Genomic DNA, 14,816 nt, shown 5'->3' with positions numbered 1-14,816 from the left:
TTGTGTCACCCGTGGCCGTGGCCCGGAGGAGCAGGGTGGAGGAGGAGGAGTGATACGCTACACACACGCACGGCCGTGATGAGGCTCGCTCTGCAGGAGAACTAGAACTCATCAGACACCCACTGACCACTGGTCTGTCACACAATGCACACAGAAGGACACACACACACACACACACACACACACACACACACACACACACACACACACACACACACACACACACACACACACACACACACACACACACACACACACACACACACACACACACACACACACACACACACACACACACACACACACACACACACACACACACACACACCTCTTATCTCCATATTCTAACTATTTGTGTATTTTTCGTAAATTAACGCCCTACTTGATCACGCTACAGTGTCACACAAAAGCATCAAAAGTAGCAGACATGCAAGCTAGAAACGCGGTGCGAAGAGACGTGTTTCGAGCGGCTTATGCGGCGATATGCGTCTTAATTATTTGAATGCTGAAAAGTAACAATTTTGGACATATGAGGTTTCCACCCGACAAAGACAATGTAATATGACACTTGCGCGCGCAAACACGCACACGCGCACACACCCACACCCACACACACACAGGCTGTTCAGTTTTCTCTCATTATCCCTGTCATTCATCCACCTTGGCACAAGCCATCTTATCCTCTCTCTCTCTCTCTCCAACCCCCCCCCCCCCCCCCCCCTCGTCACTCTCTCCATCCATGGCTCCATCCCTCTCTCATTTTCTCACGTCTTAATGGTGGTGGGTGGGACCATGCAGAGCTGTCCATCAACCCCCCATCTCTCTCTCTCTCTCTCTCTCTCTCTCATGCTGGGTGATAAATAGTAAAGTCACGCATGACCTTGCAGTGGAAGTGAGTGTGTGTACAGTACATGTGAGCGTGTCTGTCAGAGAGAGCACGTGTGTGTGTGTGTGTGTGTGTGTATGTGTGTGTGTGTGTACGTGTCTGGTCGTCTAGCACCCCTACAATTTTCTAATCACCACAATATAACAGGCTGCTCTCTTTGAGTCTCCAGCAGTGCATGTGTGTGCTGTGCATGCACGCACTGCTGGAGACCCAAAGCACATGTCTATGCCATGGGTAGGGCAACCTTTATTATAAAAAGAGCAATTTTTGCCCCCCAAAAATATTACAATTCTATCTGGAGCCGCAAAATATGTTTGCTTTATATATGTCTTGTATTTTAGTCTTTATACGTTTATATTTACATTTAGCAAATGTATATACATATATTTGTATTGACTGACCTGTTGCATTTTGATGTTTATATATATTTTTCTTTATATTGCTGCATAAATTAAATTGCAGCAATTAAATTCATAATTGTTGCCAGCAACCAATTACTCACTTTGGGTGTTGGCCAGATTGAGGACACTCCCTGATGAGTGCACCTTGGAACCAATCTCTACAAATCTTATCTGAGCAGTTTTACTATTCCTGTCATACATGTCATGCTGCAGAAGGCCTTTTGTTGCCGAAACGATCGTGACTACGAAATACAATTTTTCAAATTGTATTTCCCACAGTCAACACCTCCCCACTATTGGTGTGCGCTCCTACCTCTTTGTTTTCTTTAATAAAGCAAACATTAATTATTTGTAGTTTTTCTGGTATTCAATATTACATTGTATTGTTTGCTAATTTCTCTAAGCAAATCAAGTATACCAGTAAGCCAGCAGCCTTGGTGGTGAAAACAAACAAAGATGTCTTAGCATTACTACATTCTTTATTTTTAAGGGACCAAGAAGTCACAAAGTGACTTTGGTCACTTATTGTTTTTGTGGTTTTTCTCCTCCCAGGATCTTTGATCAAAATGCACAAAAACGTCTACACGTGAACTTTGGACCTATACGGACAAAAAAAAAAGTTTTTATGAGACAATGAAAATTGCTGGTTTGTGAAAATGTTTCTTCTGCCTATAATACTATACATGCAGCGTCATATGCTTATGTCACTTTACAGTATAGTAGAGGGTCATGCCAAATAGTACTGAAAGCAGTCTTACTTACTATTGCTATAGCGCCCCAAATCGGGGGCGCTATAGCAATTTTTTTTAAATGAAACCTTTGAACAGTCATAACTCATGCTTTGTTTGGCCAAAATTCATGGCACTTGTTTCCACATGTTCCTTGACTCATGGGGAACACATCTGTCACTTTGACAAGTAAGCTCCGCCCGCAGATCTTCCGCCATTTTGAGCAGTTTAAAAAATGCTTATACCTGATTTTCTGCCTGGATTTTTGAGCAATTTGCGTGAAACGTTCTACACACAATGTATGGACCATTAACTGAAATCCCAGTTTAAGAGAAGTTTGTACGTGAAAAAATTGACAGCAAAACACACTGTAGTAATGGATAAAGACATCCCCAAAACCAGGACACACATAATTCTCATCAAAAACACTAAATGGTTTTGCTGTTTACAATAAGACAACTGATTGTGTCTGGATAGCACAGTCGGTTGAGCTCACGTCTTTGGACCACAAGGTTGTTGGTTCAAATCTGGGTACCGACAACTCAGCCCATTATTCTTATTTGTGCATATTGTTCTTATTTATTGCGTATTGTCTTCTTTCTTGGTCCCGCCTTATCGCTGCTTGCAGCAATATTTCTGCATTAAATTTGTGTCTTATTTTTATCTGGTGTATAGGCAACATAGTTTTGCAATATGCCTACTACAATAAATAATAATAATTGTGATTAAAATCAGAAAAAAAGAAAACCTCTTATTCCTTTTCATACGTCTTTGCCCTAGCAACTGTGAGCCACAGGAGAGAGCCTAAGAGCCACATGGGGCTCTAGAGCAGCAGGTTGCCTACCCCTGGTCGATGTCATTGAGCCGGTATCAGCGGCTTACACAACATAACCATTATGTATCGTTGCTGTAGAGGCCATTCATTCACATTTAGTGAATGAATGCCCTACTACTTAATCACACTACTTACTACATCACACTAAAAAAAACATAAAAAGTAGCAGATCCGCAAGCTCAACACTTGATTTGAACTTGTAGATCTGCTACTTTTGAATTTCAATCTTGAGACAGTTTCCCCCCGACAGAGACGGCATTGTTTCCACCTTGAGTGTGTGTGTGTGTGTGTTGTTTATGGACATATTTATGTTACCGTGTGAGAAAGCTTTGTGTGTACTACTTAAAGGGGCATTCCACTAATTTTCAACATTTTACTATGTCATTAATATATCTTAGAGCTGTTGTGTGGAAATAATAAAAAGTCCCCCCATTCTGTGTTTCCTTACTATGTCATTAATATATCTTAGAGCTGTTGTCTGGAAATAATAAAAAGTCCCCCCATTCTGTGTTTCCTAGAACTGGAGGTCTGAAAAAAAACATTAACATGGTGAAACACATCTTGATGATGTCATCAAGATGTGTTTCACCATGTTAATGTTTTTTTTCATAATTACAGTTCTAGGAAAAACAGAATGGGGGGACTTTTTTATTATTTCCACACAACAGCTCTAAGGTATATTAATGACATAGTAAAATGTTGAAAATGAGTGGAATTCTCCTTTAAGATCATAATGAAGTTTCACGGGTGTGTACTTTAGATCATAATTTAACCTTGTAGATGTAGTACATAATGAAGTTGCAGTTTGAAGATGGGTGTGGTCTGACCAAGCTGAAGTAGCGAAGTAGACCAAAAGAAACTGGCTTTATCTGATTCTATTAGTTTCCATTAACGTCTCAGGAACTGCAGTGCCAATTAAAAAAATGTTTTCAACTTGACAGGTTCCTAATCAAAAGCAATTTGTGGTGAAATAACTTGATGAGAGTGCTCTGTAGGAAGCATTAGGAACATGCTGTTGTACTGAAACTGTTCCCGTGTCTGTTCTAAGTAAGTGGATATTCAAGAGTTGTTCTCTTAATTGCTGTCACAGTGACCCGGGGGGACTGTGCGGTGTGCAGCGCTCCCCCACATGAAGGCAGACAGCATCAGCAACATTTGTATCATGAAATCCCCATTGCTTTCTTTCCCCCTGGCTTTCTCTTAAACCCGTATGGGCTGCCACACACATTATTTCCCCCCGCACCTTCCACTGATCTCATTCCCCCCAGTTTCAGCACAAACATGGGGATGGATTGATTCTACTCCTATGTCATCAAAATGTGGAATGCCCTACCAACAGCAATCAAAAGGGGCGACTTCCTACCCTTCTTCAAAACCGCAATAAGAGAGCACCCGTCTGCTAGCTTGCCAAAGGAAGAGTGTTTGTCTGTAATATACTTTTCTTGTATTGTATTGAATGTCTTTGTCTTGACGAATTGAATACAAAGGACTGCAATGGAAACAATGGATTAACAACTGTTGATAAAGTATTCAATAAATCAATCAATCAATCTTGTAAGTCCTCTGTGGCATATTACAGAGACGGCCGGAATAACATATTGTCTATACCTACCAACCTGTCACGTGATTTCAACCGTACACAAAAAATGTACCGTATCAATAACTGAAAGAAACAAATGTACAGTCCACACCTTAGTTTTTTGAGGAAACCGCTATTGCTCACCACAGAACTTTGACAGCATTCACAGTCACAACGTTCAAGACCCATTCATAATTGATAAGACCAATTAGGTGTGTTCTAGTGGATAATGATAGCGTAACACTGAGCACTCACACAGATGCTCCGGTGAAAACTATTACAGTTGGCCCCTGAAGGACAGCGCCACGGGGTCAAACTGGCTAATTACAGAAACCAGGCTGCTCCCATCCAAGCGCTGATCTACCCACAGGCAAAAATACAGACACATATTATTATATTAAAGTCTTTTGATTGAGTGCCATCAGAGGGCAGGGGGCCCGAATGGCTGAGGCGTAGACAGGGGCCCTGGAACCCGCCAGACATACCAGGCTGAAATTCTTCCTCGCCAAGGGCAAAAATGAAACACATTTTCTTTATGTGCGCCTTCATCCAGTTTCTTGTGTATATATACACAACTATATATATATATATATATATATATATATATATATATAAAAGCAAGCAATAATCATAATAATAACCACATCACTCTCTCCCAGTCCTAATGTTGGTGCATTCCACTGACAGGGTAACGCACGGAGACAACGGCTCTGATTAACACATGACAAGGAAAACACACACTGAGGTCATTCATCTATGATATTAATGTCCGACGTCTGCGTACGCCCACGCAGACCCCCACCATCCCCTCCCTTTCCTTCTGTCCGTCCGTATGACCTTGTTGTCCGTCCCCCCGCGGTCTGCCCTCTCTCCATTTGTCTCTTTTCACTAATTCTGTCTCTTCTGCCAACGGCCTCTTCTGTCTAAGTACGAGTATACATTACACTCACTATCAGAGCAGTGGCTCTAAGAAGAATGCTGCTTCTGTGTTTGTGTGTTCACATGTACAGTAAGTGTGTGAGTGAGTGAGTGAGTGAGTGAGTGAGTGAGTGTGTGTGTGTGTGTGTGTGTGTGTGTGTGTACAGCTGTACTGAACAATTCCACTGCCAAATATGAGCATTTTTCTTTCCACAGTGTGCGCGCACAGTGATTTGGTGGATGTGTATGGACAGGCAAAATTAGATGTTTGCTCAGGAAGACACAGAGGGGCAACTAAAGGGGTGGAACAGGGTCCCCGTGTGGACCAGCCAGCCAAATAATAACAACATCACATCATGCCAGCGGATCCACTAAGTCTCAAGTCAGTCTCTAAACTTGTCGCTCAACTGACAATCTCCCCCTGTGGCTCAGGAGGTAGAGCAGGTCGTCCAATGATCCATGGGTCGGCGGTTCGAATCCCGGCTCCTCCTGTCTACATGTCGAAGTGTCCTTGGGCAAGACACTGAACCCCAAATTGCTCCCGATGTGCTGGTTGGTACCTTGCATGGCTTCCGCCGCAATCGGTGTATGAATGTGTGTGTGAATGGGTGAATGTAATGCACATCTATGTAAAGCGCCTTGGATAAAGGCGCTATATAAATGCACCATTTACCATTTTACCCCATGATCTTTCATCGTGAAAGCTGCACTATGCAATTTGTTTTAATGAATACATTTACATTTTTTCCAATCTGTATGGAGTTTGTCAGAGTAGTTAATAGGCCACAATATAACTTATACAATGGGGTGTTTGTATTTTGTCTACCTGCTCTCCAATTGAGACATTTAGGCCGTGTCAAATGTCTCACCTAGACACCAGATCTGACCCGAATCGGTTTAAACGTTTAATGGGCAAAATTGTCAATTTTGAACCTGTAATGTAAAGAAGAAAATCTGGAAAGTGTTAACGTCACATTTCCACATGTATTCCTCCACAAACACAAGTGCATTCAGGTTAAAAATGGCCCTTTAACGACAGAGAGAGAGAGAGGGGCAGGCAGGGAGGGAGGGAAGGCGTTACAGCTCAAACACAAGTACACAGCCCAGCGTCTATAAATAAGCACCAGTCTGTGTGGATGAGGACTGGCACTCCAGAGGCAGTGTGGTGTGTGGCTCTAACAGTATAGTCCTGCAGCCTGCACTCACTTTGAAAACACAGTGTAAACAAACAGCCAATAACAAGTAACTGCAGCTTTACTGCACAACGGATTTGTACGAGATGAGAGATCGCAGGCCAGATAGAGATCGCTAGCTAGATGGAGAGATAGGTTGATCGAGAGAGACAGAGAGATAGGTAGAGAGAGATATAGGGAGATCGACAGGACGATTGTTTGTTCTGTACTTTGTGCACTTCACTGTAGTTTGATGTATTGACTGCGTTTGACTATCCTTCTCATCTTGCCATTAAAATAGAACCACAATAGTTATTCATGTTTTTTTGCATTATACATTTTTGTGTGTGCTACCATTGCAGTGGTGTATGGCTTAGCTTTATGTGTATTTTAACCATAATAATGTTTTAATAAACAATTGCATACCCGCTCCTTCCAGTCTCCCTTCTCTTATCTATCTAAATGTTTTCAAAACTACATGCACACACACACGCATGCACGCACACAGCATTCTATTCACAAGTTAACAGATTTAAACCAGAATCAATGTGTGAAATCATTTTGTCCGAATGTCAATTATTGTTTATCTGCTTCTTAATTTTGCAGATAAGCTATAGTTTCTGATTGTATTGTTTGTGAGATGGACCCCGAGAGGACCATTAGCCATCCTTATGCAAGTGCTAATGGGGGATCCATTATGAAAGAAAGTTAAATGAGAAAACACTGGCATTAAAAATCCTTGAATTGGGTCAACACCGGGCTCTGAGCAAGACACTTATCCCCTAACTGCTCCCCGGGTGCCATATTAATGGCATCCACTGCTCCTAAATAGCTAGGATGGGTAAATGCCAGTGCAGAACATCTATTCTACAGGCATGTGCAAATGTGCCGTAGCAAATATCCCAACAACAACTAAAGTGGACACTATTATTGTTATTATTTCCTTGGGACCAGTAGTACCAGCCAGGGCTGTGACCCGACTACAGAGGTTACTGGTTAGATTACCATCATGTGCCCTCGATCTTCAAGAAACCACTACATTGTGTCTATATCCTGCATATTAAGACACAGAAACAAACAAAAAAGCATGGACATCGACTCACTAAAAAAAAACCTGGTGCTGAGCTGAGAGGTCAGAGATTCCAAAAAATAATGATGTCTGCACACTGGGTCATATGCTCCAAAGCTTTAAAATGCATTGGTTCCTTTACACCATTATACTGGGCGTGACGTTTGGAGCCGTGCCGGCTCTTCATCAGACCAAGGCAATCTGTCAGTACAAAGGTCACATGTAGCTACAATACGCTATACTGTTCAGATCTTGAAGCTGCAAACGTTATTTTCTTTTCAAAACAGTATGGGTGTCAAGTCACAGGTTCATAGAAAAAATAAAAAATAAAATATCAGATTTTAGTATCAGTGACTGAGGTAAACAAACGTAGCCTACTGTATGAATCACAGAGATCGTGGGCAGACATAATGAAAAGACTGTTATTGTGCAAAACATGCCCCTTCAAGACAAAAGAAAAACATTTTCTCCCCTTCAAGTCCCAATTTAGTATAGCCAATTCCCAATTCCCCAGCCTCTCTACAAGTATGCAAAGGTTATTTTAACCAATGTGTATTGTATATAGTATGTTAGTACAATATAACTAGTATCTGCAGTGGTTGGGAGGGGGTGTCACTAGTCTTCCATTGAGACATTTGACCCTGGTGAGAGGTAGGCTGACAAGTAGTAGTGTTGCCTCAAGCTCATAAGGACAATATTTTTCCCTGTACAAGCAGGGAGGAACTGTCTCTTGCAAGAGAGGTAGAAATCTGGTTTCTCATGCACTATAGGAGACCCAGGTATGAATCCTGGGTAGTGCAGGATTAACCCATTTTAGGCGGGAACCCCTTTTGGTGTTAGCATTATGTTATGCTTTAGCTATTGAAAAATAGCAGATCTACAAGCTACGAGCTTGTAGGTCTGCTATTTTTGAAAACTTTTTCAGAAAACTGTCAGGATGTAGAAGACATTTTTAGAATCTGATCTCAGGTCAAAATGGGTTAAGTATACTATACTCTAACCACTCTAGACACACTAAAAACCTCAGTGCTAATGTATCCATTTATAACAAACATATACAACTCATTTGTACACTTTACATATAATTTTTCATTTCTGGGGGGAAAAAAGGAAAAAAAAAGAATTGAAAAAACACGGTCTTCTCACGCATTAGAAGGACACTATCAATCAAGAATGGGTGTTTTCAATGAATCCATCATGGTTAAAATGGAGTTTGAAGTTACAATGGGTTTTTATAGGAAGGGACTGATATAATTTATATCGAGTATCGAATTTTTTAACCAAGCAACTTAAAATCTGTCTGGGGTGCTCACAAAAGCCTGAGTAGATGATAATGTCCCTAATCAAAATCATCATAATTCATGTAAAGTGCAACTCATTACCCTGAAAAGTGCTCTATAAATAAAATATGCCATTATTAAACATAGTCAGGCAAATTAATTAATTGAAATAGCATCTTTTGCTGTTTTCCTGGCACAGTTCACACAGGCTCTAACAAGATCCGTGGCAAAAGTTCAATTTTCTCAACGCACTCGAGGCAAGTTCCGTACAGGAATAAAAACATGAGTTTCGCAAACAACACTTCGGAGCAGATCTCTGTGAAAAGAAAACCAGGTGTCTGAGTTAAATTAACATGCCACCAAATTGCTACGAATTTGTGCAAATCTGATTATATATATATATATATATTTTTTACCTCAAATCTTTGCTTTTGCCAGTCCCTGGAACTAATTATTTTGAAATGGGGGTTCGCCATATAATACATGCATAATTTTGGGGGTCCTTGACATGAAAAGGTTTGAGGACCACTGATATAGGGCATAGCAGTGGGCGTGATTTTCTGGCACCACTGAAACATCTGCCATTCATTTTTCCCATAGATATTTATACAAATATTTATATTTATTATTTTAAGCCTAGAATCAAGAATCAATTTTGTAATTATAAGATATACTACATATAATAAATATGGGTTTGGTTTTTTTTTGTCTCACAGTATCAAAGGTTTTATAGTCATGATTCACCAGGATCCTGGATGGATAGATTCTAGGCATAAAATAATTGGTAAATATTTTTGTAAATATCTATGGGAAAAGTGAATGGCAGATTTTTCAGTGGTGCCAGAAAACCACGCCTGCTGCGATGCCCTATAGAAAGACATTTGTAGAATCAGCCTCAGGTGTCTTCTTCATGGATTACGGTTGCGGTGCTGCTGCTGACATTTAGGTTGTTTTTAAGCTGACACTCTGATCACGATGAGCGACCTGCATTGCAACAACAAGTGGGACCACTGCAGAGCAGGCATTATTTCACACACAGATCACCAACAAATACAAGAAGCAAAATGCAAGAATCAAAGAGTCTGGGGGTGGAGGACAAGCTGGCCTGAGATCTGCCAGACAGCTGAGCTCAATCAAGTGGCGTGTGCGTGGTCTTGACATTACATTATTATAAATCCTTCTTGTTGGCAAATCCAAACACAAGCCTCACCCTCCCTGACTGACACACACACACACACACACACACACACACACACACACACACACACACACACACACACACACACACACACACACACACACACACACACACACACACACACACACACACACACACACACACACACACACACACACACACACACACACACACGTGGCTGTTACTGAACAATTCCACTGTCAAATATGAGCATTTTTCTTTTCACAGTGTGCATTTAGAATGGAGGTCGTTCATTAAACATTGATGTTTTGCAACGCAGCAGGCCAGCCAGACACAACTACATCGACTGATGGCCTGTTGGGCAGCTCCAATTTCTCTTCTATTCCACTCTATTCTACCTCGTCTATCTATTTTGTCCTGTCCAATTCTATTTTAAATCCTTCCCATCCTTAGCCATCAAGAAGTGTGACTTCCTACACCATAAAAGAGCACGTGTCTGCAATTTGCAACTGGACCTCGTAGACAAGTCTTCTAGTTTGTCAAATGAAATGACCCCCTACTGTTTTACTGCTCCTGGTAGTGATGGGTATGGTATTGATCCTATATGGTATTGTATGTCTTTAAAGTTTATATGTCTTGATGAATTGAATACATAGGACCACAGTGGAAACAAGCCCTTGTGGCTTTTTCTGTTATCCTTTTAGCATTATTGTATAACTGTACCTCTGTACATTTTGCAAACTGTTAATAAAGTATTCAATCAATTTAATTTAATTTCTTGCTTTCCTACTGCTCTCTGATGGTTCTGGTGACAGATGACAGACAACAATGCTTGTTAACTGTCTTTATGTTGTGAATGTGATGTATGTGTTTAGTATTGTTGCATTGTTTTGTACAGTTTCTACAGTATTGCTGCTGTAAACCAAATCAATTGCTCCCTTGGGGATGACAAAGCTTTATCCTTCACCCCTAACTATAATCCGATATATACCATTGTATCCGTGTACAATAGGAGTTCAGTTCATCTTAAATACAGCAGAACAAGAACTGGTTACATCACATTGTGTCTTACAGTAGTTAGCGATAGATTCCATTCCCTTTGTGTGTCGTCTCTGTCGGGTGGAAACCGCATACCGGTATGTCCTTTTCAGGATTAAAATTCAGAAACAGCAAAATGTAGATTAAGAAGATTGACAAGCTTGTTCGCTTGTTGATCTGATACTTTTAATACTTTTGTGTGATACCGTAGGATGACCAAACGTAGGCCGTTAATTAACAAAACCACAAAAAGTTAAAATAATATGAGACATCATGAGAGGTTTCTGCCCCCGACAGCAACAACATCCCACTAATGACTCCCCCGTCCATCACTAGTACTGAAAGGGACCCGGCGTTCCAACCAGAGTTCCATATCTGACCTAAACAAAAGTCCATCTGCTGGTCCGAGAGACGCGATGGGGACTGGAGGGAGCGGATCAATACAGTGGAGGCTCACCGCTGTGGTCTCCCACACCGGCCTGAATAATGGATCAGGTCTCAGGGCCATTGACTCATTGTGCCAACAGCCGCAACCAACCGCTTGAGGTTTCCTGCCTCTACACCACTTTGTTTCAACTCTTTTAATTAAGCAGCCCCGGGCCCGGGCAGTAACAATTCCCCGGAAGGCTTTAGATAGATATATCGGCAGGCCTGCGCGCACCGCGAACAGAGCAGGACTGATTGCTTAGTTCTCAGGGTTTTATTTTGGCATTGGCATAGAAATACAACTCTTCTCTCCGTGTGACTGATGGGACGTGTTACCGTACGAAAAGACTTTGTATTATTCATACGGGAGGTACATAAAGCTCCTTACAAGGGCAGATTACTGTAAGGTAGGCCGCTAGGCCCGGCCGTTTGCACATGCACGTCGTGTCCGGCCAGAGCTGAACGCTCCGCTGAGCCTTCCACTGATCCAGGATGGACCAATCCTGAATCCTTTTGCTTCTTTCCTGCTGCATCAGCTGGTGTGTGTGTGGTGGTGTGTGTGTGTGTGTGCACAGCCACTGCAGCATCCTACCACCACCACCACCTCCTCCTCCTCCTCCTCCTCCCCCACCCCCTCTCTCTCTCTCTCTCCCCCCCCCCCCCCCCCCCCCCCTCTCCCCATCATCCGCCACCTGCTTTTAAATGCATGGCGCTGCTGGCCAGCGGATCGCCCTGGCTAAGCCAGCCAGCCTATAGCAGCCAGCCCAGCATCACTCCTCTCATCTCATCTCTTCCTCCGTCCGTCCGGAGTCAAGAGGAGTGTGACGGTTATCGGGCCATGTAGCCTCTGCAAGCTGCCTGCCTGAGTGTGTGTTAACGCATGGCCGGAATGATCTAGCATCCCCACACCCCCTCCCATGCCTCCCACGGTCCCACCTACCCGTCTCCCTTTACTTCCCCCTTGTAGCTCGATAATCGGTAAGACTACAAGAGTGTCGCCTTGAATCCAGAACTATTCCTCCACCTCCTGCCTCGTAGACAACTGGAGATGAAAATGGTTCAGTCGCCCCAGCTGTGGGCTGCTGCCCGTGTTCCTTCCATGCGTCGAGTTAGATAAATAGGCCATGTAGCTTTTTACAAGGCCATCTATAATAAACTCAGAGAGAACAAACCCGGCTGCCTCTCAGCCTCTCTTACACATTTTGCTCTGCAGGCCCTTAGCAGACACAAGTCTTGTGACAGATTTCTAATGTCATAGTCCAAAAGGAAGGAGGAGATAAAAAGAAAACATCCATAGCAAATAGCAATCCTAAACACATGGACTACTTCCTATATTTAAGCCCAGCAGACCTGTCCTGTGCACCTGCTGTGCAGGGACATTAAACCGCAAACATTGCTGCACGTCAAGACCCCAGCCCAGTACATAATGCTACCTGGTGCGTCTGTGTCGCCTGCAGATCAGAGAACAGATCTACAAGCTCACAACGCGCTTGTTCTTGTCGGAAGAGCGACACACACACACCGTTGTACTAAACGGGTGTGTAGATTATAAGGCCTGTATTTATAGGCCCACAGACGCACGGAGGAGCGCGTCCTAGTCGCAAATGAAAACAGACGCATCTCGAATGGCCCGTTAAACCAACAGACATCATAATAAAGCAGTAAAACACTGACGGCTTCACAGCAGGACGCAAAGGGAAGGCCCTTCTGCCGTATAGCTCTGCCTTTAGTGCCTTTAACAATGGCTATAGTAGGCCGGCGATGATGCATGATCATACACAGCATATGGGTCTAGTATGGGTAGCATAATGCTAGTCGGCCTTTGTCCCGTCCTATTTTTCATTAAGTCACATTGATTTTTTTTAATTTTTTTTGTATCGTTTCATTGTCTAAACGTCATCTCGCAGGAGCTGTTAGTTGCTACGCGGAGACGCGGCAGGCGGAGTCTATCTTGATTTTTAATAGTGGGCTTGTGTTGTGCAGCGCGCAACATGGTAACGATCCTCCAGCGTCTTGTGTTGTGAGCTGGCAGTGCGCTGCGTAGGCTACGTCCATACGTCCGTACCCTACCCTACCGGTGGCAGTTAGAACGGGGTCAGGGGGAGAATTAAGAGTCATCTGCCTTTTATACCGTTACTTTGCGAGCGTAAAACGCGAAACAAATAAACAGATTGAGACACAGCAACTGTTGACGGGACAATATAGTCAACAATGGCTGGTGGTGATTATTAAAACGAGCTGCCTGGGGGTCACATGCCGCGCTGCTTAGCCGCTACAATAATAATATAACCTTCCATCCATTCCACATAAGCACCACCGCCACGCACACACACATTAAGCCTATGTCTTTTCATCTTCCAAGGGGAGAAGAGAGGGGGAAAAAGGCCCATCCATCCTTCCACCCATGCCTTGAACAAACACATGACATCATCCTCTTCTGAAAGCAGCATCGTAAATAAAACATAGCGGCGCTATAAGGCAGCGCAGTGATTCGGTCCTGATGGTGATGATGATGATGTGGTGGAGACTATAGAGTGGGAGGTGGATCATGGATCTCTAGTGGATCTAGTAGTGGACTGTCTCCAGGACTCACCAGGTTCAGAACCGTCTCCACGATGTCCCGGTTGCTGACCTCCCCAACCTGGATGAGGCCGACCAGCACGGCGAATTTCATCTGAATATTCCTGATCGGCACCGCGGCGGGGTTGATCACCCCGGCCGGGAGGACCATGTTGCCGGCTGCGGACACCATGGTCTTCCCGGTGTTGGTGCTGGTGTTGATGGTGGCCTGTGGCGGCTGCACCGTGGCGCCTGAGCCCGGCGGCGGCGGCTGATGGTGGTGGTGGTGGTGGTTGTGATGAGGAGCGTCTGTGTCCGTCAACGAAGCCGAGCTCGGTGCTGCTGAAACCGGCTTCTCGCTCGACATTTCCCCCCTTGTGGAGAAGCCGGAGGAGGAAGAGAGGAGAGGAGCGGTCTGTCTCTCTCTCTCGCTCTCTCACTCAAACACACACACACACACACGCACACACACGCTCTCACACGCACCTGCTCCTATAGCTCAGTCTGCTGCTGCACAAAATACATCAGTGCTCCGCAGGATTAAAAACAAAAAGCAAGAAACCGATGAATTAAAAAAAAGAAAATAAATAAATCGAAGGACAAATCCTCTGAATTCGCCCCAGAATTCACCCTCCCGGAGGTGCAGCGTAAGAATTCATATCATATGGGCATGATGATTAAAAATATACTCGAATCTCGACGCGTAAACAGGATTGCAGGCAGCTCTCTCTCTCTCCCTCCCTCCTACTGTCCTGTCCTCTCCCCT

At 43.5% G+C, this 14,816-nt stretch overlaps 1 protein-coding gene across 1 annotated transcript in view; it reads right to left on the bottom strand.

The window, feature by feature from the left end:
- The window catches only part of LOC306928655 (neurobeachin-like), a gene marked incomplete at its 5' end in the record, with an annotated part of 211,871 nt that extends 197,454 nt beyond the window's left edge, over positions 1–14,417 (bottom strand). The window contains one exon of the mRNA XM_079508925.1: positions 14,085–14,417. Coding sequence (XP_079365051.1) covers positions 14,085–14,417 — 333 coding nt within the window. The remainder of the gene's footprint in view (positions 1–14,084) is intronic.
- Between the last annotated feature and the right edge of the window lie 399 nt (positions 14,418–14,816).

This window comes from Electrona antarctica (genome assembly GCF_951216825.1).
Source record: "Electrona antarctica genome assembly, chromosome: 8".
Taxonomy (NCBI): Eukaryota; Metazoa; Chordata; class Actinopteri; order Myctophiformes; family Myctophidae; genus Electrona; species Electrona antarctica.
Note: the sequence above shows the minus strand (reverse complement) of the source record. Positions and strands in the feature narration are given on the sequence as shown.